At 45.9% G+C, this 27,829-nt stretch overlaps 1 protein-coding gene across 2 annotated transcripts in view; it reads right to left on the bottom strand.

Moving 5' to 3' along the window:
- SLC39A11 (solute carrier family 39 member 11) overlaps window positions 1-27,829 on the bottom strand; it is a 366,580-nt gene that overhangs the window by 254,991 nt on the left and 83,760 nt on the right. For both annotated transcript variants that reach the window (XM_040436819.1, XM_040436820.1), the window contains exon 4: window positions 18,473-18,622. In XM_040436819.1, the coding sequence (XP_040292753.1) occupies window positions 18,473-18,622 (150 nt within the window). The remainder of the gene's footprint in view (window positions 1-18,472; window positions 18,623-27,829) is intronic.

The raw sequence follows: 27,829 nt of genomic DNA, 5'->3' as shown, positions 1-27,829 counted from the left end.
TATACTTTGATGGGCCGCAGACACTCCGTCTGCATCCGGTGCCGGATGCGGTAAAGTCCGTCAGGCTGTTCTCTGCAAAAATTCACACCACAGGTGTGAAGCTAACCTAAGACCTGCAGATAGTTCACCAGATCATCGGTAACAAGCGTTTGTAGAAATGCTTGTTAGCAATGATCTGTCTGTGTAAATGTGCCGCTGATTACTCGATGATTGTTCATTGGACAATCACATTTTTATGCATGCTAAAAAAATTATTGTTTGCCGGCAGCAGATTGTGCTGTCTAATCACGGTCTGCTGCCAGCAAATATTGATTCTGTATTGGAACAAGCGATGGTATTAGCGATGCTGTGGAAGAGATCACTGCATGTAATAGAAGCGGTCTCCTCCATTGACGAGCAGGCAATTGGCAGGAAGGAAGCGAAATGCTGACCTGCCGGTCTAATACAGCCCTGAGATAAGCAGGATGATAATTTCAATGAATTGCCCACCATCTAAGCCGTTCTGACCTAACTGTTAGGAGGTGTTGGGAGCAGTGGTTATGTGAGGGCACACATGATGAACAGGCTCCAGACGGCCCATAAAGACCACTAGTAGAGAGGATATTTTGATCTACTAAGCACGAGCAGCGCTCGCAATGTCGTTGTCCACCATCCAGACACAGGTGGCACCTTCATTACACACTCCTGTCTCTGCCCGCAGCATTTCCAGAAGCTAAGCAGAAGGAAATTTGGGGTCATGTGCCCATAACGTGTCCTGCCATTGACAGCTAACCACTGTTGCCATCGTTTGCAGTGATGAATCCCTGTTCCTGGTGATTCTACAACATTGAGTTTTAGTACAAGTTGGTAGTTGGAGTATGAATTGCGTTTGAGACCTTGTGGGCGCTTCAATCCTGCCTTTGCTGTGGAGCAACACACTGCCCCAACTGCTGGTGTGATGATCTAGGAGGGAGCCATTGCATACGACAGTTGGTCACCCCTAGTAGTGATACGAGGGACACCAACACCAATGTGCAGGACATCCTGCGGCCACATGTGTCTCTCATGGCAGGGTTTCCAACTCACATTTTTCGGCAGGATGATGATCACCCACAACCAGCAAGGGCGTCCCAGGAATGTCTCCTCCAGATTACAACACTTCCTTGGCTGCCCGGTCACCAGATTTGTCACCAATCCAGCATTTACAGGATCTACAGGTCCAGCTGTAATATCTGTGGGCAAATCTGTTGCAGAATACCATACAGAACCCGTATGCCTCCTGTCACGCTTCAGTGTGGGAGGGAAACACCACAGCGAGCATAGGAGGGAAGGTGGAAACAAAGAATCAGGCCTGAGAACTAGGGAAATACAAAAGGGAAAGGAAAAGACTTCACTTCAAAGAGGCTATGGAAGCACCAGGAACTCAGCCGAGATCCAACCACAAACAATCCACAGGCACAGAATCTATAAACCGCACAGCAGGGCTCCAGATGGCGACCAAAATGGTCGCCAATGCGACTAAGAATTTACAAATGGCGACAAGACTTTTTAGTCATGTCGCCATTTGCGACTATACCTGCCGCCGCAGCACTGCAGCTGAATACAGCGGCGGAGCACAGGAGATGATAGTTCTCTGCCCCGCCATCGATGTTCTTCTCAGCAGCGCAGTGGAGAAGGAGTCTCCCTCCCCCCTGTGCTGCTGCTGCCGCCTCCAAGAAGAGAGACGGGAGGAGGGGCTGTGACCACTGCGACACCAATGAAGATAACTGACCTGTTAATACAAATACAGGAGGCGGGTGCCGGAATCAAATAGCCGGCACCTGAGGGGTTAACTGCCGCTGATCGCAGCTCCCTGTCACAGAGGTCGGGTGCCGGCTATTTGATTCCGGCACCCGCCTCCTGTATTTGTATTAACAGGTCAGTTATCTTCATTGGTGGCACAGTGAGCCGCCGCCAATTGATCGCGTAGCTGCCGGTCTCCTGTTCTTTCTTCAGGACTTGTGGTGACGTCACTGAGCATGTGATGTACCATGTGATGAGCACAGTGATGTCACCACAGGTCCTTTGACAGGTCCTGAAGAAAGAACAGGAGACCGGCTGCTACGCGATCAATTGGAGGAGGTGAGTTAATTATTTTTTTATTTTTTAACCCTCATTGGCACTGCCCACTGCGCCACCAATGTTTGTTATATTGGGGGGAACGCACTGCACCACCAATGTTTATTATACTGGGGTGTTGGGGGGGGGGCGCACTGCGCCACCAATGTTTATTATACTGGGGTGTTGGGGGGGCACACTGCGCCACCAATGTTTATTATACTGGGGTGTATATAATGATTATTATATTGACCTTCTACTAAGCATTCTGTATTCAGAATGCTATTATTTTCCCTTATGACCATGTTATAAGGGAAAATAATACAGTGAATAGACTTTCATCCTAGCAACCATGCGTGAAAATCGCACCGCATCCGCACTTGCTTGCGATTTTCACGAAGCCCCATTAACTTCTATGGGGCCTGCGTTGCGTGAAAAACGCACAACAGAGCATGCTGCGATTTTCACGAAATGCACAAGTGATGCGTGAAAATCACCGCTCATGTGCACAGCCCCATAGAAGTGAATGGGTCCGGATTCAGTGCGGGTGCAATGCGTTCACCTCACGCATTGCACCCGCGCAGAAATCTCGCCCATGTGAAAGGGGCCTAAGGGTGAATAGAACAAGGGTTCCAGCCCTAAGGGGGCTAAAAGTAAGTAAAAAAAAAAAACACAAACACTAAGGCTACTTTCACACTTGCGGCAGTGTGATCCGGCAAGCAGTTCCGTCGTCGGAGCTGCCTGCCGGATCCGCCGATCTGGATGTGACTGAAAGCATTTGTGAGATGCATCCGGATGCATCTCACAAATGCATTGCAAGAACGAATCCATCTCTCCGCTTGTCATGCGGACAGACGGATCCGTATCTTTTTGCACATTTTTACCGGTCTGCGCATGCGCAGGCCGGAAGGACGGATCCTGCATTCCGGTATTTTGAATGCCGGATCCGGCACTAATACATTCCTATGGGGAAAGCATTCAGGCAAATCTTCAGTTTTTTTCGCCGGAGATAAAACCGTAGCATGCTGCGGTTTTATCTTTTGCCTGATCAGTCAAAATGACTGAACTGAAGACATCCTGAACGGATTGCTCTCCATTCAGAATGCATAGGGGTATACCTGATCAGTTATTTTCTGGTATAGAGCCCCTAGGACGGAACTCTATGCCGGAAAAGAAAAACGCTAGTGTGAAAGTACCCTAAAATATTAAGTTTAAATCCCCCCTTTCCCAATTTTACATATAAAATATATAAACAATAAATAAATAAACATAATTACATAGCGGTGCGCCCGAAAAGTCCAAACTATTAAATTATTAAAAAATATCTACTATGCGGTGAGCATTCGCCATTTTTTAGTCACCTTGTCACCCCAAAAAATAGGATAGGACTGTTCTATTATGGGCCGAACATTTCATAAAAAAAGGGAATGCACGCGGCTTTTTTTGGTGTTTTTTTTTTTGTTTCTTTTTTTGTGCGGTATTGAGTATCGCAATACAATCTGATCGGCGTAGCGTTGTCACGATACCAAAATTTAGATTCGGTTTCGATTTGGCGACTAATAATTTAATTTGGCTCCTAAATTTTTCCGTTCAGGAGCCAATGGCTACTAGGTATTTTTTTTAGTCTGGAGCACCGCACAGCATAGTGGGAGAAGCAACTATAAATAAGGAAGGTTAAATGACCACATAAGCAACACCTGAGGCAAGGGGTGTTACCATTACCAGAAACAACCAGATGCCTATTGATCCACAAGGAAAACCTGTCAGATCAAACCATGTGTTGCCAGTCTCACCGATCTCCTGCCACTCACTGTACGTCCGTGACACCTCCATGCCCAACCGTATCTCATCTTGTATCCAGGTTAAAGGCCACATGCCAACTTTTATCCAGGCTAGAGGCCGTCCGTATCTCATCTTGCATCCAGGCTAGAGGTCGTATCTCATCTTGTATCCAGGCTAGAGGCTGTATTTCATCTTGTATCCCGGCTAGAGGCTGTATCTCATCTTGTATCCAGGCTAGAGGCCATATTTCATCTTGTATCCAGGTTGGAGGCTGTATCTCATCTTGTATAAAGGATAGAGGCTGTATCTCATCTTGTATCCAGGTTAGAGGCTGTATCTCATCCTGTATCCAGGCTAGAGGCTGTATCTCATCCTGTATCCAGGCTAGAGGCTGTATCTCATCCTGTATCCAGGCTAGAGGCTGTATCTCATCTTGAATCCAGCCTAGAGGCTGTATCTCATCTTGTATCCAGGCTAGAGGCTGTATCTCATCTTGTATCCAGGCTAGAGGCTGTATCTCATCTTGTATCCAGGCTAGAGGCCGTATCTAAAACGCTAAAACTCCTCCATAAGACCTTATCTCATAATATTCAGAATAATTTCCCTAAATACCTTCTCGCTGAGTCGCATCCCTAAAACCTAACTATTCCTTTGAGGATGCATTCACACGATCATATTTTCAGTCCATGTTGGATATGCATTTTTTGCAGAGTGCACTCCATTCATTTCTATGGGGCTGCAAAAAAAAAAATAAAATGCAGACAGCACACGGGTGTCATCCATGTGCTGTCTGCATCCGAGCGGCCGAGCCACAAATTATAGAACACGTCCCTATTCCTGTCCATTTTGCAATCAAGAATAGGCATCTTTTCAATGGGGCCTGCAGAAAGTGCAGGACACACAGGGACCGTATCCGTATTTTGTGGCTCCGCAATTTGGGGACTGCAAAACGGATCTGGTTATGTGAATGCTCCCTAAATATATAAAAGTTATTTTTTTTTTTTTTTTTATTCAAAATCAATATTCCGGCCTCTTGCTGTGCAAGTTTTTAACTGGTAAATCCAAAAACCCTTCTGTTTCATTGAGTTTGTTTATAATATACTCGCCTCTCTACTGCTCGGTGACTACTTCTATTCCCCATAGCAGCATCTCATGTGGACTTTGTTGGTGTTTATTGGGCGTCCTATGTGTGATTTCATTTGATGAACTCGTTTTACTGACTCCCTTATGAATCTATAGAGTAAAGACTACTTCACTTTAACGTTTCTGGACGGTCGGCGCTAGGTTTCTTCTCTTCGTTCACTCTTTGATGTAGAGGTAGGAGCGTCAAAGATCTGTGTGCACCGCTGTACGGTGGATCAGACGCCGACATCGAAGATCAGACAAGCATAGTGCACCTAGGGACACTTGTGGGAAATCATCTTCGTAGAGTGTTTTAAAAGGCGGTGAGTGAAGCCCTGGGTATTGAGAGGCTGGGGACTGGGTACCGTGACGCATGGATGACATGTCACCACTGCAGCCAGTCTTGGGCTGCAGCGGTCACGTGAGTTGTGTCAAAACGGATGTAACACGGTAGGACCTGGGACCAGCAGGCCAGTGATGAAGCTGGTAAGTATGATTACCACCGCGTCCCTAGGGCTGAACAACGCCTTTAACCTCGTGTTTAGAGGGAAGTTTTACTCGGTGAAGAGTAACATGGCTACAGCTTTCTCTCTAACTACTGGCGTCTTCCCTTGTTGCTGCACAGCCCCGGTAAGAACCAGAACACTGCAATGAAAATAACTCCTACTACAGTATAATTATCCATTTACATCTAAATAAATGAGGGAAGGTTCCGTGTAATGAGCCTGCCCTCCCGGAGGGAGCTGCAACCTAGAATACAAATCTATTGGGGCAGGCTTCAGCATCTACTGGAGGACGGAGCGTGCAATTAACAAATCTTTCCCATAGAGACACAGATGATAAAAACTGTCGCCCCCTTAAATTCTCCACTTAAAGGGACGCAGAGTAGGATTACGGAGTCTAGATGTAAACAGCAGATTAAGCTGGCTTCTTTCCACTACGAAACGCTGCTCCCGTCTGAATTGGGCGACCTGCGAAAGGCTAGATCTAATTCTGTGTAAAGAGGATTAGTCGGAGGGGCACAAGGACTGCAATATGCAAGGCGTGCTCCTTGTGTGATTCCTTGGATTAGGAACTCATTAAGCTGCACGATTAGGACTCTTCTTGGTATAGGATGTGATACAGGGGTCAAAAATAAAAATAAAAACTACAATCTGTGCCCAAAATACTGGGCTGTCACCAGGAGCTTGGCGACTACCTGAGATGAAGTAGGCTGCTGCCATTTAAAGGGCTATTCCAGTTAATGTTAGCAACAACGACGCAGGAACCTTCTCTGAATTAAAGGGCATCTGTCAGCAGATTTGTCCCTATGACACTGGCTGACCTGTCACATGTGCACTTGGCAGCTGAAGACATCTGTGTTGGTCCAATGTTCATATGTGCCCGCATTGCTGAGAAAAATGATGTTTTAAAATATGCAAATGAGCCTCTAAGAGCAACGGGGGCGTTACCATTACACCTAGAGGCTCTGCTCTCTCTGCAACTGCCGTGCCCTCTGCACTTTGATTGACAGGGCCAGGCAGTGCAAACATCATCACGCTTGGCCCTGTCAATCAAGGTGGAGAGCACGTGGCAGGTGCAAAGAGAGCAGAGCCTCTAAGTGTAATGGCAACGCCCCCGTTGCTCCTAGAGGCTCATTTGCATATAATAAAACATAATTTTTCTCAGCAATGCGGACGCATATGTACATGGGACCAACACAGATGTCTTCAGCTGCTGAGCGCGAATGCAACAGGTCAGCCAGTGTCATAGGTACAAAACTGCTGACAGATGCCCTTTAAAGGCTAAATAAATATCGAAAAAATGGTTTTCCAAATATACTTTTGCTTGTCTCAGGGTGGAGCATCTGTAGCAACTAGTGTTAGGCGGCTGCAGCCAAGGCTAATAAGATCCTGTGGTGCATCAATAGGGGCACTGGCAGACATGAGGAGAACATAGTCCTACCACTTTGCAAATCAATGGTCAGACTGCTGTGATGGCTATCCTCCGGCACTCTAGCTGTGGTAAAACTTCGACTCCCAAGATGCACACTTGCTTGGCTGTTCTCAGAACTCCATGGAAATGAATGGAGCATGCTGGGAGTTGTAGTTTCACCACAGCTGGAGTCCCATAGGTTAGACCCCACTGGCAGTATTGTGTACAACGCTGCCCCCTGTGGACAATACGGACAGATGGCATATAAGAAGTGACTGACAGGAATGACTCTTGGATGAAGCCATCTATTTCCTCCATCGTCCGCTCTACCCGCCTGCTACAAAATCTCCAATTACATAAATGACTTCATTGTGTAAAATAAAGGATCTGAGAGAAGAGAGAATGTGACACATCAATCACTGCTACGGACAGAACTGAAAAGAATGATAATTATAGTAAATTATGAGGCATATTTCAATTTTTGAAGACTTGCAGTGAGCAATATATTCGATTCTCACTCTCCGCTGGAAAATGAAACAAAAAAATCTAAAGCTCGTCCCACGTTTCATTTTTTTGTCTAAGTGCTGCAGTGAATGCTGATGCAGTATCCCCTGCGCCCCTTCTAAATCAGTGATTACACCCAGATTACTTCCATCAATCTGTCATCCACTGGTTCACATCTGCTCTGTCCTCCCCAAAATCTGCAGTGCACTTTAATAAATGCACTGCATGACTAATACTGGGGCACCTATGATGACAACAGAACCGAATAAACAGGGGTGCACCCAACAGAACCGAATAGACTTGGGTGCACCCAACAGAACTGAACAGACTTGGGTGCACCCAACAGAACTGAACAGACTTGGGTGCACCCAACAGAACTGAACAGACTTGGGTGCACCCAACAGAACTGAACAGACTTGGGTGCACCCAACAGAACTGAACAGACTCGGGTGCACCCAACAGAACTGAACAGACAGAGTGAACCCAACAGAACTGAACAGACAGAGTGAACCCAACAGAAGAGGCCAAGCTAGGTGCACTCAACAGAAGTGAATAAACAAGGTGCAACCAAGTAGAACTGAATAGACAGGGTGCATCCACCAGATGTGAATAGACAGGGTACACCCAACAGAAGTAGCCAGGCAGAGCGCCCCCAACTGAAGCTGAAAGGCAGGGTGCACCCAACAGAAGTAGCCAGCAATCAACAGAGGTAGTCAGGCAGAGTGGCACCCAATATAAGCAGTCAGGCAGGGTGGCACCCAACAAAAGCAGCCAGGCAGGGTGGGAACCAACAGAAGTGGACAGGCTTCTTCCGCAATTAAGCAAAACAGCCAGGCAGGCCTGCAGCTAAACGGATGGACCAGGTAGACTGGCATCAAGCAAACAAGACGGGTTGCACGCCACAGAATGGCAAGGCAGTCTGGTACCTCAGTAGAAGTAAAAGGCACGTTGGCACGCTGTAGAGGGCCGTGGAAGTCTTTCCCAAATTAGTATAAGTTGCTTACAACATTTACTGATGGATGGTGAGACCTCACTAATTTTGGCATTAAGGGGTTGTCAGGTGAAGACTTTCTGCTACTACTAATGTCCTTTTGGACTGAATATCACCAATTTTCCTGCACCTACCTACTTAACTAAGACTTAACTTTTAATTCATATTGTTTAATATTACTGGTGTAAATGACTATTTTAATTTATGGCAGTAAATCACTGAGGCTTATTAGTATAAGGGAAATGAATCGCACAGTGCATATCTAATACACGGGCAGCGCGCAGCCTGGTGGCACAAGTGTGCATCAACCTTACTAACCCAGTCAGGTGACAGCCCTGACAAGGTGGTCTATGTTATATATAAAGGCCAGTGATCACTGAAAGTTTTAAATTAAACTAGTCATTTACACCAGTAATATTAAACAATATGAATTAAAAGTTAAGTCTTAGTTAAGTAGGTAGGTGCAGGAAAATTGGTGATATTCAGTCCAAAAGGACATTAGTAGTAGCATATGTTGGTTAACACACCATATCCCTGCTCTTAAAGGGGAAGTACAAAGATTGTAGTGAAGACTTTCTAACCCGCAATCAGTTGTCATTACAGGGATTGTACTAAGATTAAGACTTCAGGGACAGGAGTCAGAGACGATATCTGGGACCCCCACACATCCCAAGAACAGGGGGTCCTGCCTCCCCTAATTGAATGGCACAGTGGACGAGCATGCACAATGCTGCTTCATTCAAAGTCAATGGGACTGCCGAGCATAGCCAAGTGCTGCCCCTTCATTCTAACAGAGGAGACTAGACCCCTGACAAGTTAGGATGAGTTCCCCCAACCGGACCCTTATCATCTAACTGGTACAACCCCTTTAAAAGGAAGAGGCATTTGAGCAGGTAAAGTTTGCCACTGAAACGTTTGGCTGTCCACGTAATACAAGAGTGCGAGCCACTCTTACAGAGAAGGGTCCAAATTGGCGGACCGTCCTCTATGATGTGCACGGACAGGGACCACTTTCATAAGAACAGTTCTAAGAAAATTAAGAGAAAAAAAAGGCAAAACAAAACTAAAATCCCCACTTGGAACTTTATTACAATTAGAGATGAGCGAATTTCAGGTTATGAAATTCGTTTAAGCTTCGTTTGGTGGTAAAAGCAGAATTGCGTTATGGATTCCGTTACCACGGACCATAACGCAATTCTGTGCCGGAATACATAACGGAATGTCTCTAAAGGCATTCCGTTATCCATTCCGTCATAATAGAAGTCTATGGGCTGCAAAACGGATCCGTCCCGTTTCCAGTCCTCTCCTGCATAACGGAAACGGATCCGTTTTGCAGACCATAGACTTCTATTATGCCTTTAGAGGCATTCCGTTATGCATTCCATCATAGAATTGCGTTATGGTCCATGGTTACGGAATCCATAACGCAATTCAGCTTTTACCGCCAAACGAAGCGTAAACGAATTTCATAACATGAAATTCACTCATCTCTAATTACAATAAAATAAAAAATGCAAAAAAGAAAAGAAAAGTAAAATGTTCTTCCCCTTCCAAATACTAGAAGAAATTGGGGGCTTTTTGGTCGTCGGGGGTTTCAATGTTTTTAACCGTTATCTGCTTTTCTGCCACATTTCAAGGACATTGCTGGTTGCCATGGATACTGCCATATTCTGATGCAGAGTCTGGAGCACGACAAAGAGTCTGGCATCACCGCCGAGAGGCAGAGACTCTCTCCTGTTAAGCGTTTCGCACGTCTAAAAAGACACATGACGCCCAAACATCTCCATGCTTGGCCTGAAGGTCCTACAGTCTGAAGGAAGACTTTCCCTTGGGGTTCCCCTGCAACAAGGTCGAGAACTGGTTATCAAGCACTTCAGATGTTTAACCATTACACGCCCAAAAAAAGTAAAAGCCAGTAAGAAATCACTGACCTCTCCAGCAATGCTGGGAATGTATGAAAAGGAAGGAACTGTAGGATAAAACTCAAAAAAAAATTCCTACCTTCTTCTTCTGGACTGCACCCATTACAGCATGACCCCCACTATCTTCCGAATGGTGTGGACTGGCAGAAAAAGGTTTCCCTAACATCTTCTTTCCTCTGCATGGTCACCGATATTTGGTGGTTTTATGTCCCTCACTTTAAAGGGCATCTGTCAGCAGTTTTGTACCTATGACACTGTCTGACCTGTTACACGTGCGCTCGGCAGCTGAAGGCATCTATGTTGGCCCCATGTTCATATGTGTCCGCATTGCTGAGAAAAATTATGTTTTAATATATGCAAATGAGCCTCTAGGAGCAACGGGGGCGTTACCATTACACCTAGAGACTCTGCTCTCTCTGCAACTGCCGTATCCTCTGCACTTTGACAGGGCCAGGCAGTAAAAACGTCATCATATCTCGCCCTGTCAATCAAAGTGCAGAGGATGCGGCAGTTGCAGAGAGAGTAGAGCCTCTAGGTGTAATGGTAACGCCCCCGTTGCTCCTAGAGGCTCATTTGCATATATTAGAACATCAATTTTCTCAGCATGGTCATTGTCTTTGCCCACGAACATGAGATAAAGCAAAAATCTACAGGAAATGTTCTTCGTCCACCCTCTTTTCTTCGGTGGCCACTTCTTGGGGATGTAGATCTTGACGCATGACTTCTGACCACTGGGTTGAATCACCCTCTATATAGGTCATTTATCACCAGACCGAGCCCTGTAGAGCATCTACAGTGTAATAAACTGGAAAATAGAGGAACTACTGCCAATATGGGTGCAAAAGTACAGACTAAAATGAACCCTGGAAGTTCTGATATTAAGGCCGAAAGGTAGCGGGCATCATTTACCCATAACGTGTGCCACATCTCTTCTCCTTACTGGGGTATGCCCGCGTTTTAATGTGACGGCACATGGCTAGAATATGGCACCCGTTTATGACTGGTCTGGCCTCTGGGTCCCCCACAGATCCTGAAAATGAATCTTCACTCAGAGCTGTGGCCCCTTTCCAGGCATTACTGGCGCAGTGGTAACCTGGACACCCGCTGGGCCTAGAACTAAATCTGCACTGCAGCCCCTTCAATCAGAGGTCAAACCCTCAGTGATCATAAAGCGATGACATATCCTTGCACTATGCCATCACCTTATGAAATGGGAATACCCCTTTAAGCATAGAGAGCTCATGGATGAGCATATCCTAGTCCCAAAGACTGGTTCGAAGCAGCTGGGAGGTTGGGAAGAATATAAGACTTTTTGCTTTCAGTAGAGGGCAGTACATGGTCTGACAACCCCATTTTGGGGGGGAAGGGGGGGGGGGCGTCTTTTCTTTAAAAAGGTTTTCCAAATGTTTAATACTGTTGACCCATCCTCAGAGTAAGTCATCAGTATGTTATCTGTGGGGGTCCAACACCCGGCCCCCCCTGCCAATCAGCTGTCTGAAGAGGCTGTGGCGCTCTGGTGAGTGGCGTGGCTTCCTTGCAAGCTTATCAAGCACAGCGCCGTCCGCTTTATAGTGGCTGTGCTTGGTATTGCAGCTCAGACCTATTTACTTGAATGGGTCTGAGCTGCGGCTAGGCCACGTGACTGATGAACGTGACTAGGGAGGAGCAAATCGACTTCGGATAAAACATCCGAAGTCGATTCGCATAAAACTTCGTACAGTATTAGAATGTATTGGCTCCGATGACTTCATAAATTAATTTGTACTGCAAAAAACATTTCCCGAACTCTGATTCGGTTCCAGAGTTCGGGAAATGTTTTTTTACAGTACAAATTCATTTATGAAGTCATCGGAGCCAATACATTCTAATACTGTACGGAGCTCCTGCTCCGTACAGTATTGGAACAATGTTTTATGCGAATCGACGTCGGATGTTTCATCCGAAGTCTATTCGCTCATCCCTAAATGTGACTTAACTGGTCTAGGAAGAGGCCACAGGGCTGCACAGCCTCTTCAAACAGCTGGTCGGACCCCCACTGATCAGATACTGATGACCTAACCTGAGGATATGTCATCACGTTTAATTATCTGGGTCTAGAATCGATGGATTGATTATGGATGCAATGCCCAGACCATGGATCTAGTGAACCGCTTTGCAGTAAGCCTCGTACACGGCGGTGTCCTGTAGCTGCACGGAGAAATTTCTACCTACTTTAAAGTCATTCACCAGCATAGTTAGTGCGGACTAGATAGGAGCTGACAGTGCGGCCAGCAGCGAATACGTCATATCCGACCCTGGTCCCATCTTCTGCGCATTCATCTGTCACTCTGCTGATGAAAGAGATTAATGAAGCCGCACGGTAACCTCTGTCCACAGGATGGCTCCTGGATGAAGATGCGAATATTCAATTTGTGTGTATGAAGAAGAGATGAACCTAGAGTTGCATGACAAATTCATGCTCCGCTATATCTGCACGTGAAAATTTCAGACTAAGGCACAAGCACACAGCCTTTCTGCGGCCGCTCCGTGCATTTGGGACCGTGATGCGTCCGCACCGGAAAAAAAATAGAACATAGTGCTTCCGTGGGGTTCCGTGCCTCCATTCCGCACCGCTGCTCCGGACTGCGGACCCATTCAACTGCCGTGTGCATGAGGCCTAAATGGGAAAATGATTGCATTGGACGTCTGCCAGGATAAAACATGTCTGTTCACCTAAAACGACATGAAAGTCGGCACGGTGATTCAGTGGTTAGAGCCATCGCTCGGAAGCGCTGGGGTCCTGGGTTCAAATCCAACCAGAATAAACATCTGCACAGAGCTCGTCTGTGTTTTTTAGCTTTGTTCCATTAGAGCACACTTAGGATAACATCTTAGAGATTTTATCTAATAGATGTGTATTCCAAAGATGCTCCCTGTACCATAAGAGGCCTGATGGTACTCACATTATCGCAAGAAAAAAATATTAAAAGGATTAAAAAAATTATAACATAATATAAATATAATTTATAAAAAAAAAAAAAAGACAAGCAGCCAGACTTCCAGATTAGACTACAGAGCAGGAACAAGATTACAGGGCCCTGTCAATTAAGGGGACGGAGCTCTGGTGCTACGACCCTCCCTAATGTGAATGACTCCCAGACCTCAGATCAGACCCCCATGCTCAGAGAAAATAAAATAAAAAAATAATCCACTTACCTCTCCTGCTCTGGACGCCGCCACCTCCACTCCTAGGATCCAGCTCCATTTCTTCCTGCCATACGCTCTGCTGTAGCCCCACGCACACAGCGCAAAGTCACAGATCGCTGACGTCCTCACGTTGTGCGCAGCCACAGCACAGCTGACGGCAGAGGACCAGGAAGCGGTGAGTACAGAGCCCGGGGAGAGCTGCATTCACCACTTCCCGGTCCTCCGGTACTAATGAGCTCTTCTATAAATGAAGCGCTCATTAGTACTCACCCCATAAGACGCACTGGCATTTTCCCCACGTTTTGGGGGGGGGGGGGGGGGGGGGGAAGCGTGTCTTATGGGGTGAAAAATACGGTATATTCCCATCTGATAAAGTGATGAATATCGCTAGAATATGCCATTATTTTATGATCGATGGGACTCTGATCAATCCTGTGAATGGAGGCGGCACAGCACTGATTTAGTGCTGCATTATCTTCACTGTTTTTACACCCACAAAAACACTGTAAACATTTGCTGCAGCATGGTCCCAATCCAGCTGCCTGAAGCTACCACTAAGGGGAGCCCAAGAGCCTGCTGCATACATTTATACCTTGAACTCCATGATAAAACCAGTATGGCATAAGTCCCAAAGCAGCTATAATTGTACTCTGAGTCTAGAAGACCTATAAAATCAATCAAAACAGAATTTTACATTTTAAAGTGCAGAGGGCGCGGCAGTTGCAGAGAGAGCAGAACCTCTAGGTGTAACGGTAACGCCCCCGTTGCTCCTAGAGGCTCATTTGCATATATTAAAACCTCATTTTTCTCAGCAATGCGGGCACCTATGAACATGGGACCAACACAGATGTCTTCAGCTGCCAAGCGCACATGTAACAGGTCTGCCAGCGTCATAGGGACAAATCTGCTGACAGCTGTCCTTTAAAGGGATTTCCAGGAACAAGCAGGTCCTGCAAGCCCACTTTAATTACACACGATTAAAAAAATTTGTAATATACTTACCTCTCCGAAGTTGCATGGATTGGCCTCCTGAGGACCCAGTCATGTGACGCTATTCCTCTAAAAGTCCTGCTGCCAGCAATGAAATGTCCTCTACCAGGTTTCTGGCCTCGGCTATGGACGGGGCGTCACTTCTGCTGTGGATGGGGCCAGAACTGTTCCTCTCCCTGGTGCATTCGCATACGAGATGAACTCAGGAATTGCGCCATGGCAAGAAATAGCTCTGGCTCCATCCTCTGCGGAAGTGACGTCCTGTCCATAGGCCAAGCCAGAAACCTGGTAAAAGACATGACACAGGCAGAAGTAGCTGGATCTTCAGAAGAAGATCATCATGTGAAAGGTTCCCTGGAGGCCGATCCACGCAACTTCAGAGTGGTAAGTACATAACGAACGTCTCCTACAGGTATGTTATGTGAAATACACGTCAATTACTAGACCCCCCGCTTCCTGGAAAACAGAAGCTGATCAGGACACATAAAACTTTGCAAATCCAAAATGGACAGGTGAAGAAAGGTATAAGGAAAAGCTTAAGATCCAGGTGTGGGCTGTAAACACATGCACCGTCTACAGTTCCCAATACGACAGGTAAGATGGAGGCTAAGCAGACATGACCGCTCCCGAGGACTGCTGACAATTCATATGGTATTCCGATAAACACCGCACATCATCTGTCATTCTCCCCCCCACCAAACGTCCCTGCAATCTGTCACTGGCTCTCGCTACATGATGGCTCACTTTTTAATGTGGCAGCCCCCCCCCCCCCTCCAATTAGCAAGACGCAGCAATTGACCCTTATAAAGCTGCGGAGGCCGACGGTGAAGACACCTGCGGCAGCAAATAGACTAAGGAAGTTAATTGAACAATTGAACTGCCAAAGGCTTGACTTTCAAATCAGCTCGAGCGACTGAAAAGGCGTAGGGCTCCGGGGAACAAGCACAAAGAGAATCCGATGCTGCCCGGTGGCCTTACACGTCCCTGCAAGGAGTGAGTGACAGAGCCGCTTCCACATTGATCAGACAGGCTGCGGAGATGAATAGAAAGGCGCAGTCGAAAGCATGGAAACAATGACGGCCGGTTAGAAAAATATCTACGGCGAGTGCTGTACCGTGTCGGCATGGCCTAGTGTGATAAAAGGCAACACAATAAGCCGAGACCGAAAAAGAAATGCAACTACATACCTACAGAATCTGTCCTCAGGTTATTCCCCAAGTTCTTAGTCATATCTGTACCTTGGGAAAAAAATGGCCGTCTCCTACAGTCCTGAACAAATCTGCGGGGGTGAGGGATGCCTGACCGTATAACTCAGCAGGATAGCCAGAGAGCTGTACTGGAGATTATATTGGCTGTTATTCAGAATTAATTTTTATGTCCCCTCGTCACAGTCCTGGGTATAAACAGATGATGGGAGAGATCTCTGTACTGACCCCTGATATATTTATACATAGTTATTAGATGAGGTATATTGTAAAAAGGGGTTAGAAGGTGGAAAACCCCTTTAAAAGGGGTATGCCAGTTAAGTTAAGTTAAGTTATTCCCTATCCATAGATCGTGGGGGTCCTAACGCTGGTCAATAACTTTATAAATAATAGGGGAGCCAGCACTACTCACAAATCTTCACCGAGATTATTTCCAATGGTGGCGGTGCCAGCGATGTTAAGCCCAAGCCCGATGGGCCTCTGCCGAACTAAAGAGTAGATAAATAACCGCGTCTTCAAAAATTAGGAGATTTATTCACCAACCGTGCGACGTTTCGACTGCACAGCATGTGAGCATGCTGGAGAAGGACTCTGTGTAGTCGAAGCGTGGCACAGTTGTGCGAGTGAGTGAGTGCAGCGGTTATCTATTTACTCTTTGGGAGACCCACCGATTTCAACAACGGGGACGGACCCTGTACCCCCTGCAATGAACAGGTCGGGCACGCATGTGGCCGCACCACTCATGTCTATGGGAGACAGCCGAGCGGATAGGGGATAACTTAATGTAGCCGGAATACCCCTTTAAGTAGTCATTTAATCCAATCAGAATTTGTAATGAAGACTTTTGCAGTTACTACGCAAGTTTTTATCCAAACAGGTCTAACTCAAAAAATTGCAAAAACCTACACCTTCTTTTCAAACCTAACGTGTCACGCAGCTGAAATTCATGAACATACGGAGAACGCGCGGACAGCTGCATACGTCTGTGGACACGGCGCTGGCAGCAACGTGAAGTGTTAATCCATTCTCCAGGGTCTCCCGACCTGTCAAACACAGTTAACGCAGACCGCTCTCTGATAAAGGCCTGCCATCGCTCTACCTGGGTTACATAGCAACCTCGCTTGCTGCAACCCTTTAAGCGTTTCTCGCACCCGTTCAGCCCCCAGTAAGTGTCAACAGCACGGAGGGTCAGGGGCTGTAATTACCGGCCCTCTCTGCCTGGTAACGACATGCTAATGGTCCATGAGCCAGTCTGGAGTTTGACCTTTTATGTGATTAATTCCTGTATCACCCAATTAATAGCAGGTAATAATTGTACCGCCGACCCTTCCCTACCTGTGCACCTGCCTGGCATTGTGCTGTCCTTAGACCTGCAGTGATTCATTCCTGCATTGTTTGCTAAAATGCCGCAGTTCGGTGCCAGGCAAGAAACTATTTAGAAGCTGCTTTAATAATACAAAACGGGAAGGAAAAGACTGTAAAAATAACCTGTCATCCCTTCATACAAAGCATTCTTCATCGCCGGCAAAATATGAGGTTGCCAACGCTAAGAATAGCAATAGTAATAAGCATCCATAGGAATAAGGCTGACAGGCTGCAAATGTAATCACACCCTGCGCTAACGCACTGCATTATGTTCTCATTCAGTGAAAAAAAGTGCAGGGATCAGCAACCTGCGACGAAGCTACGACTCCCAGCATGCACACTTGCTTGGCTATTCTCAGAACTCCTATAGAAGTGAATGGAGCATGCTGGGAGTTGTAGTTTCACAACAGCTGGGGTGCCGGAGGTTGCAGACCCCTGCTCTAGGGGGATCATAGATTTACTCATACCTTGGTCTGCAACTGACCTTGGGCAATAAATGGTTAAAGCTGAATTAGACTTTAGCGTCCTGTCTCACATTTTTGATAGCGGTCATGATGATGTCACACGACGGATCCAAGCGGTTACCGGCGATCTCTATTTATGTTAAAGGGGTTGTCCAAGTTTTTATCACTGATGACCTATCCTCAGGATGGGTGGTGGTCCGACACACAGGACGCCGCCATTCAGCTGTTGGAAGACACCGCGGCACTCCGATGGGAACCGCTACTTCTTCCTAGGCCAGTGACGTTACGTTCGTCGGTCACGTGGCCTAGGCACAGCTCCTGGGCTGCAATACCAAGCACAGCCACTATTTGATGGAGGGCGCTGTGCTTGATAAGCTGCAGGGAGAACGCGGCGCCTGCAAATAGCTTATATAGTCGGGGGTGTCGGACCCCCACCAATCAGATATTATTAGTGATAGTGTTAGGGCTCATTCACACAGCCGTATTTTGCTTTCCGCATCTGATCTGCAATTTTGCGGATTAGATGTGGACCTATTCATGGCCTTTTCTTACGTTCCACGGCTTTGCAAAACAAATAAAACACGTCCTATACTTGTGAGTGAAAATCAGGACGTGGCCCCATCGAAGTCTATGGGTCCGCAAAAAAGCAAAATGCAATCCGTTATGTTGCGGACATGCTGAACTGCCTTACAAAAAAAACGGATCCGCATTTTTGTGGACAGCATAAGGCTTAAAACATTCAGAAAACGGCTTTTATAGGGTCCTTCAGAGCGCCGGTCTTTTGGTCAGGATCGTGAAGGAGTAACCTTCAGCAGAGTACAGGCTGCTATTTACAGCAGTCTGGCATTTTCCACTATGGCGGTAGTGTGAAGAAGGTAGTAAGGTCACCGTGGCACAAAATGGTGTCACAAACAGAACTACCTGATTCTGCACGTGGTCAGCGGTACTCACCAGAGCTGGCAGAAGCTTATCTGCAAGATACACGAAGGCGGCGCCGAGAGAAAAGCCAACAGCAGCCGGAAGGAAGGACCAGCTCCCGTACTGGCTGGACATCTCTATAGCAGGGGCCAGGAGGGACCAGTAGGAGGCGGCCAGCATAACCTGCGGGACAGAGAACACAGGGGTAAGAAGACGGAACGATGGTCATTTATACATACAGTTATAACCATTCTGCAAATCAGCTCTCTTCTGGAAGGAAGAATCCAGCATCTCCAGTGTCACTATAGGTGCTCTGTAGGTCAACGTCCGACCTGTTAAAGGGCCTCGAAACTGGACCATCAGCCAAACCAACAGCACTGTTTCAGAGTGTTTGCTCCTCATCAGCACAGGGGCATCGCCTTTACAGCTTCCTATATTCAGCTGCATCTCTGAAAGGAAGGCCAGTGCCCCCCTCTCCCCCCGAGATCTGCTTCAAAAGGGTCTCATCCAGCCAACCTGCCCCCTACTGATGAGCAGCAATAACAACGAAACAGTTCTGTCTGCCAATGGGTGTCTCTGGTTTTACTTATGCCCCATGTCTCTTTAATGGGCTGCACTTACAGAGTAGTCACCTATAGGTGGCGCCAGGGAGACTGTTCTCTTCTTGCTGAAAGAGAGCTAATTTGCATAAATCTCCCAGGAAGCATTGCAAAGAAAGACAGAATTTTTCAAGAACAGTTCTGCAATTACACACCGTCCAAGAAAGTGCCCTTTCTGTCCACGTCTTAATGTTAGCCTTCCCCAGGTGCCATTTCCAAAGGTTTTTTTTTTTTATCTCTTGGACAATAAAATGATGCTTTCTTAAAAAAATTCTATAGTGCCGTTCCTCTGTTATTCCTCCTGGAAATGTAAAACTAAATGAACAATTTCTCTAGTCAATCGAGTGTGTACAGCGCCTGAATAAGGTATACACTGCATATTCATAAAGGCAATGTCAGCTGTCATTCATACATTTATAGGAGGATTAGGCTACATGCGCACAAACGTTGTTTGTTTCCGTTCCGTATTTTTCACGGATAGGATGCGGACCCATTCATTTCAATGGGTCCGCAAAAAATGCGGACAGCACACCGTGTGCTGTCTGCATCAGTATGTCCGTTCCGTAGCCCTGCAAAAAAATAGAACATGTCCTATTCTTGTCCGTTTTAGGCATTGTTACAATAGATCCGCAAAAAAAAAACAACGGATGGTATACGGATGTCGTCCGTTTTTTTTTTTTTTTTGTGGATTCGCAATTCGCGGACCGCAAAACACATACGCTCATGTGCATGTAGCCTTAACAGAAGAACGGCGCAACATCCTGTTCTAAGAATACATGCTCAAGAAGTGTTATTTCGCATATTTTTGCACTAAAACTGACGTGTCCTCCTAAAACAGATAAACCCTAGGAGGCAGAATCGGACACATTTATCAATCAGGATTATAAGTAAGGTGGGCGACAGCACCCATGGCCGCCTTCCTGGTTACTGACTACCTTTATCAGGTCCTGATATAACGGATGGCTTCACAGCAGAACATTTACGGAGGCCATATTGGCTAGCACCCTGCTTTCCCAGTTATAATTAAGAAAGGGCTGACTAGACTTCTTACAGATCCACAATAAGAACTTTTATTTACTTTACTTAACGTGAAAAATCTCTTAAAAGGGCATCTGTCAGCAGTTTTGTACCTATGACACTGGCTGACCCGTTACATGTGCGCTTGGCAGCTGAAGACATCTGTGTTGGCCCCATGTTCATATGTGTCCGCATTGCTAAAAAAAAATGAAGTTTTAATATATGCAAATGAGCCTCTAGGAGCAACGGGGGCGTTACCATTACACCTAGAGGCTCTGCTCTCTCTGCAGCTGCCGAGCCCTCTCCAGTTCGATTCACAAGGACAGGAGTTATCAAGTTTACATTCACTGGTCCTGTCAATCATAGGGCAGAGAGCGTGGCAGTTGCAGAGAGAGCAGAGCCTCTAGGTGTAATGGTAACGCCCCCGTTGCTCCTAGAGGCTCATTTGCATATATTAAAACAACATGTTCCCCAGCAATGCGGGCACATATGTACATGGGACCGACACAGATGCCTTCAGCTGCCAAGCGCACATGTAACAGGTCAGCCAGTGTCATGGGGACAAACCTGCTGACAGATGCTCTTTCATACACACACTGAACTCGTATCATTTGGTTCCACTTTAAGTCCACTATTTTACTTCTTTTACTTTTTTCTTTGGAGGGGGGGGGGGGACACACTCCTTCAGTGGGAGATTAAAAATAAATTTTTGTAAATCATAAAGAAGGCCCCCGCTGTTGTTGATCATAATATTCAGAAAGAAGAACTTTTTACCAGCGGATATTTATGCAGCGGCGTTACAGCACACGTATATCTCATGCTGGGCGAAATATTCATCACTGCCAAGTAACATGATTCACAGCGCAGAAAATCAGCCATTAGCCCACACTGCTCCGGCGATATGTGATGTATCCTACAGCGCCGCAAAAGGTAGAACCTCCGGAAAGTGAACGTAATTAGTGCTTTACTAAAATGGATGCAATACACATTTTTAAGCTATGCATACTTCAACATGACGCTCAGTGAGGGGTACGGTGCGACTACTTAAGTGATGTCAGATTGGATTGACGTGGTGAATATCCTAGAGGTCAGATCATAAAGTAATGCCATATCTTTGCAATCGGAATACCCCCTTTAAAGGGCATCTGTCAGCAGTTTCTTACCTATGAAACTGGCTGACCTTTTACATATGCACTTGGCAGCTGAAGACATCTGTGTCGGTCCCATGTTCCTATGTGCCAGGAACATTTTAATATATGTAAATGAGCTTCTAGGAGCAACGGAGGCGTTGCAGTTACACCTAGAGGCTCTGCTCTCTCTGCAACTGCTGCGCCCTGTGCACTCTGATTGACAGGGCCAGACAGTGCAAACATCATCACGCTTGGCCCTGTCAATCAAGGTGGAGAGGAAGCGGCAGCTGAAGAGAGAGCAGAGCCTCTAGGTGTAATGGTAACTTCCCCGTTGCTCCTAGAGGCTCATTTTCATTTTATTAGTTTATATAATGCTGACATATTCTGCATTGATGTACATTGACTATCATCACATCAGTTCCTGTCTCCACTGGGGCCCATAATCTAAATTTCAGTGGGACGACACAGAGCAAGAAGAGAACATACAAACTCCATGTGTTTTTTCACGTTGTTAGCGAGAGGACCGGCCGATATCCAGCGCATGCGCAGTGCACCGCCGGCGCGAGCATGCGCACTGTGATGCCCATTGTAGGCACGGCATAGCTACATGTAGTGCGCATGCGCCGGCCTCCAGCCCTCCTGTTTGCTTCTGGGCCGCCCTCTAGTCACTGGTTTCATGCCTGTGCTGGCGCATGCACACTACATGTAGCGATGCCGTGCCCACAATGGGCATCACAGTGCGCATGCCCGTGCCGGCGGTGCACGGTGCACTGCGAACGCACGGTATATCGGCCGGTCCTGTGGATGACGTAAGGGACTTGCAAGGCGGGCCAAGGAAGAGGCTGGGGAGGAGTAACATAAAAAGAAGGCAGAGCAGCCTGGGCACCTACACACAGAACGCCGCGAGCCCTCATTTGCAGATGGATTAAAGTGCGTTTTTCCTGCTGGTGAAACTCAGAAGAAAATTATAAAGGTACCATTTGAATCATGGCTAGGTGTGCTAGAGAGCCATGTAAGTGGTGTACAATGTCATATTTTGGTGACAGACTCCTTTTAATTGTATTCACTTATATAGCGTTGCCATATTCTGCAGCACTATGCATACACTGTCGTCGCTCACATCAGTCCCTGTCCCCATTGGGGCCCACAATCTAAATTTTTGAAATACAGCTTTTTACAAGGAGCAAGGAAAGCACATACAAACTCCATACAGATGTTGAACCCAGATGCCAGCCTGAAAGCCAACAGTGCTAATCAGTGAGCCACTGTGCTGCCACAAATTACAAAGAGAAGTGTGGTCAGATCACATAGAGCTGACCACATCAATTCATGTTGTTAGCAAGAGGAGGGAAAGCTGCAGCTACATGAGATACAGTCAGGTCCATAAATATTGGGACATGGACACAATTCTAACATTTTGGGCTCTATACACCACCACAATGGATTTGAAATGAAACGAACAAGATGTGCTGTAACTGCAGACTGTCAGCTTTAATTTGAGGGTATTTACATCGAAATCAGGTGAACGGTGTAGGAATTACAACAGTTTGCAGATGTGCCTCCAACTTGTTAAGGGACCAAAAGTAATGGGACAATTGGCTTCTCAGCTGTTCCATGGCCAGGTGTGTGTTATTCCCTCATTATCCCAATTACAATGAGCAGATAAAAGCTCCAGAGGTCATTTCCAGTCTGCTATTTGCATTTGGAATCTGTTGCTGTCAACTCTCAAGATGAGATCAAAAGAGCGGTCACTATCAGTGAAGCAAGCCATCATTAGGCTGAAAAAACAAAACAAATCCATCAGAGAGATAGCAAAAACATTAGGCGTGGCCAAAACAACTGTTTGGTACATTCTTAAAAAGAAGGAACGCACCGGTAAGCTCAGCAACACCAAAAGACCCGGAAGACCACGGAAAACAACTGTGGTAGATGACCGAAGAATTCTTTCCCTGGTGAAGAAAACACCCTTCACAACAGTTGGCCAGATCAAGAACACTCTCCAGGAGGTAGGTGTATGTGTGTCAAAGTCAACAATCAAGAGAAGACTTCACCAGAGTGAATACAGAGGGTTCACCACAAGATGTAAACCATTGGTGAGCCTCAAAAACAGGAAGGCCAGATTAGAGTTTACCAAACGACATCTAAAAAAGCCTTCACAGTTCTGGAACAACATCCTATGGACAGATGAGACCAAGATCAACTTGTACCAGAGTGATGGGAAGAGAAGAGTATAGAGAAGGAAAGGAACTGCTTATGGTCCTAAGCATACCACCTCATCAGTGAAGCATGGTGGTGGTAGTGTCATGGCGTGGGCATGTATGGCTGCCAATGGAACTGGTTCTCTTGTATTTATTGATGATGTGACTGCTGACAAAAGCAGCAGGATGAATTCTGAAGTGTTTCGGGCAATATTATCTGCTCATATTCAGCCAAATGCTTCAGAACTCATTGGACGGCGCTTCACAGTGCAGATGGACAATGACCCAAAGCATACTGCAAAAGCAACCAAAGAGTTTTTTAAGGGAAAGAAGTGGAATATTATGCAATGGCCAAGTCAATCACCTGACCTGAATCCGATTGAGCATGCATTTCACTTGCTGAAGACAAAACTGAAGAGAAAATGCCCCAAGAACAAGCAGGAACTGAAGACAGTTGCAGTAGAGGCCTGGCAGAGCATCACCAGGGATGAAACCCAGCGTCTGGTGATGTCTATGCGTTCCAGACTTCAGGCTGTAATTGACTGCAAAGGATTTGCAACCAAGTATTAAAAAGTGAAAGTTTGATTTATGATGATTGTTCTGTCCCATTACTTTTGGTCCCTTAACAAGTGGGAGGCACATATGAAAACTGTTGTAATTCCTGCACCGTTCACCTGATTTAGATGTAAATACCCTCAAATTGAAGCTGACAGTCTGCAGGTAAAGCACATCTTGTTCGTTTCATTTCAAATCCATTGTGGTGGTGTATAGAGCCAAAAATGTTAGAATTGTGTTGATGTCCCAATATTTATGGACCTGGCTGTATATAAGGCCCAGGAAAGGCTGCAGACTGTGCCCTGTCAGCAGCATGCGTGTCACAGGCAGTGTGCAAACTCCAGTCCACTGCAGGAAGGAGCAGGAATCACGACGGCAGCCTCACAAGTTAAGTAATTTTCATCTTATTTTTCCAATACTTAAAACAAGTTTTACAATCAGAGCCTCGAGTTTCTATTCTAGTCTGTGTGGCATATGTAAATGAAGAACAAGCAATAAGCACAGCGGGGCCTGAAATGCATGGGAACAATGCACACATTTTATTTTAGCTCAGTGCACCGTCGGCTCCGTATACAGCATATCTAGCAGAAACTGCAAAGCAAACAAGCTGACCATCAGGAAACTTACATAAGGACATAATCAAGATCAAGATGCTATTATCCATAGTCCTGAGAATCAAAGGATCTCACGAATGGGGGCCACAGTGGAAGAAGCTGAATGGAGATGATGTTCCCTATGCTCCATTATGGTCAATGGGGGAGAGAAAGATACTCACTGTATTCCTATCCCCAGAGCACTTTCCTCCTATCCTCTGGTGTAATTATACAGAAGAGAGGACGAAATCTCCACCCTATTCTCAAAAACACTCCAACCAATCATTGATGACCTATGGATAAGTGTGACTCTTCCACTTGTCCACTTTGATGACCACTGTACACTGCAGTTGTGCCGTCCATATATTGCGGAAGCTCTTCTTCCGTATCATTAGGACCATGCTGTAGGATCACGTCCACTCGTGCATAGTCTAAGGCGGCCAGATGCTCCTCTCCTACATCTCTCACTGACGCCTTCAAATATTTTCTACAATACATGTTCTGTCCACTAGCACTGGTTACTAGTTCTGAAAAGTTAAAAAAAAATGTCAAAAAAAACCACTGTTCTATATATCGTTGTTAGTTTCTGGCTATGATCATTGTATTCATTGTGTAACTCTATGTAAATGTACAGAAATAAGTCCTGATCCCACCGTAAGGGGAAATGTTAGGGTACAAGAGGAAGAGGAGCGTATGACTGGGATTACAGAGTCAATACCTTACTGGGGGGGCTAGATAAGAATGGGCATAGGAAAAGTATAACTGTATAGGCAATCACAACAAGTGCTCCATTTTATTGCCTGCAGTAATCCTAACAGCACTGATCTCATTCAGACAGAATAATCAATACTCTAGAAGCACTCAGAGTACAAGATACATCTTCTGTCTGTACAAAACAGCCACCCACATGTCTACTGGAACACCAATCTAGTATACCAGTAATCTACATGAAAAGTTCTGACTTAGTAAATACATTGCATTACGCAGTCCTACCACTTTACACATCACTAGTCAGACCACACATGGAGTACTGTGTACAGTTCTGGGCTCCTGTGAACAAGGCAGACATAGCAGAGCTGGAGAGAGTCCAGAGGAGGACAACTAAAGTAATAACTGGAATGGGGCAACTACAGTACCCTGAAAGATTATCAAAATTAGGGTTATTCACTTTAGAAAAAAGACGACTGAGGGGAGATCTAATTACTATGTATAAATATATCAGGGGTCAGTACAGAGATCTCTCCCATCATCTATTTATCCCCAGGACTGTGACGAGGGGACATCCTCTACGTCTGGAGGAAAGAAGGTTTGTACACAAACATAGAAGAGGATTCTTTACGGTAAGAGCAGTGAGACTATGGAACTCTCTGCCTGAGGAGGTGGTGATGGTGAGTACAATAAAGGAATTCAAGAGGGGCCTGGATGTATTTCTGGAGTGTAATAATATTACAGGCTATAGCTACTAGAGAGGGGTCGTTGATCCAGGGAGTTATTCTGATGGCCTGATTGGAGTCGGGAAGGAATTTATTATTCCCCTAAAGTGGGGAAAATTGGCTTCTACCTCACAGGGTTTTTTTTTCCTTCCTCTGGATCAACTTGCAGGATGACAGGCCGAACTGGATGGACAGATGTCATTTTTCGGCCTTATGTACTATGTTACTAATCCTATATTATACCAAAGAGCTGCACTCACTATTCTGCTGGTGCAGTCACTGTGTACATACATTACTTATCATGTACTGATCCTGAGTTACATCCTGTATTATACCCCAGAGCTGCACTCACTATTCTGCTGGTGCAGTCACTGTGTACATACATTACTTATCCTGTACTGATCCTGAGTTACATCCTGTATTATACTCCAGAGCTGCACTCACTATTGTGCTGGTGCAGTCACTGTGTACATACATTACATTACTTATCCTATACTGATCCTGAGTTACATCCTGTATTATACCCCAGAGCTGCACTCACTATTCTGCTGGTGCAGTCACTGTGTACATACATTACTTATCCTGTACTGATCCTGAGTTACATCCTGTATTATACCCCAGAGCTGCACTCACTATTCTGCTGGTGGAGTCACTGTGTACATACATTACTATACTGATCCTGAGTTACATCCTGTATTATACTCCAGAGCTGCACTCAGTATTCTGCTGGTGGAGTCACTGCGTACATACATTACATTACTTATCCTGTACTGATCCTGAGTTATATCCTGTATTATACTCCAGAGCTGCACTCACTATTCTGCTGGTACGTACATTACTTATCCTGAGTTGCTGTGGATATTACATCAGTATACGGTACCAGGGTCTGCACAACACCTGGACCACCATGCCGTCCTACCAATAAATATCTAAATCTCCATTGTATTCTACAGTGGTTCAGTTCCATAGACTTGCGTGAGGTCTGGACATTGCAGCTGCAATACCATAGAATTTCTCTGTAACATCTGAGGAGGAGGAGGAGGCACAAAAGCATGCAGACGGGGAGGGGGATGGGTAAACGCAGAGCAGCAGGGGCAAAGTACTTTACCGTCATTCCAGAAAGCCGCTAACACTTAACAAACCTATCAATTTCTTGTGTTTTTGCTTTTTATTTCAATAAGTTAATTTCTGCAGTTTTGCAGAACCTGGGGCTGTCACATAATCTGTGTGTACTGTAATTAGAACCTCATATCTCGCAGTGAGACACCTGTAAGTGACTGCAGCCAAATGCAAACCACAGGAAAGGTCAACTGGCCATCAGAGGCTGGCACCGGCAAGGCAGCAATCCTGCATCCCCCTCCTGGGTGCCATCCACGTCTTTAATAGCTCGCTAAATGCATGGGTATAGAGATGGTGCTGCAGGGCTAAAAGAGGGGGAGGCACAAGGTCTATCAAATGGATTGTTTTAATATTATATCAACTTTATTAATCATTCATAACGCAAGGGAGGATCACGAGGGGTGTGATAGCGCGTCCCAGAGGTGATTACAATCAATTTCATAGACCAACTGGAGTGTTTAAGCTGCCGCTCCATGCATTATTCATCATGGTAAGCTGATCTTATTAAAATGACATGCACTTAAAAAAAATAATAATAATAAAATAAAATAAAATACACGACAGGAAAATGAAAAAAGAACTTCAATGGCAAACAACAGTGTTCGGCGATGAGAGCAGGTTCTGCCTGGGTCCTAATTAGGGATGAGCGAATCGACTTCGGATGAAACATCCGAAGTCGATTCGCATAAAACTTTGTTTGAATACTGTACGGAGCGAGCGAGTATTAGAATGTATTGGCTCGCGAG

The sequence above is a fragment of the Bufo bufo genome, chromosome 6 (genome assembly GCF_905171765.1).
Source record: "Bufo bufo chromosome 6, aBufBuf1.1, whole genome shotgun sequence".
Lineage (NCBI taxonomy): Eukaryota > Metazoa > Chordata > Amphibia > Anura > Bufonidae > Bufo > Bufo bufo.
This window is presented reverse-complemented; position numbering and strand designations above follow the sequence as displayed.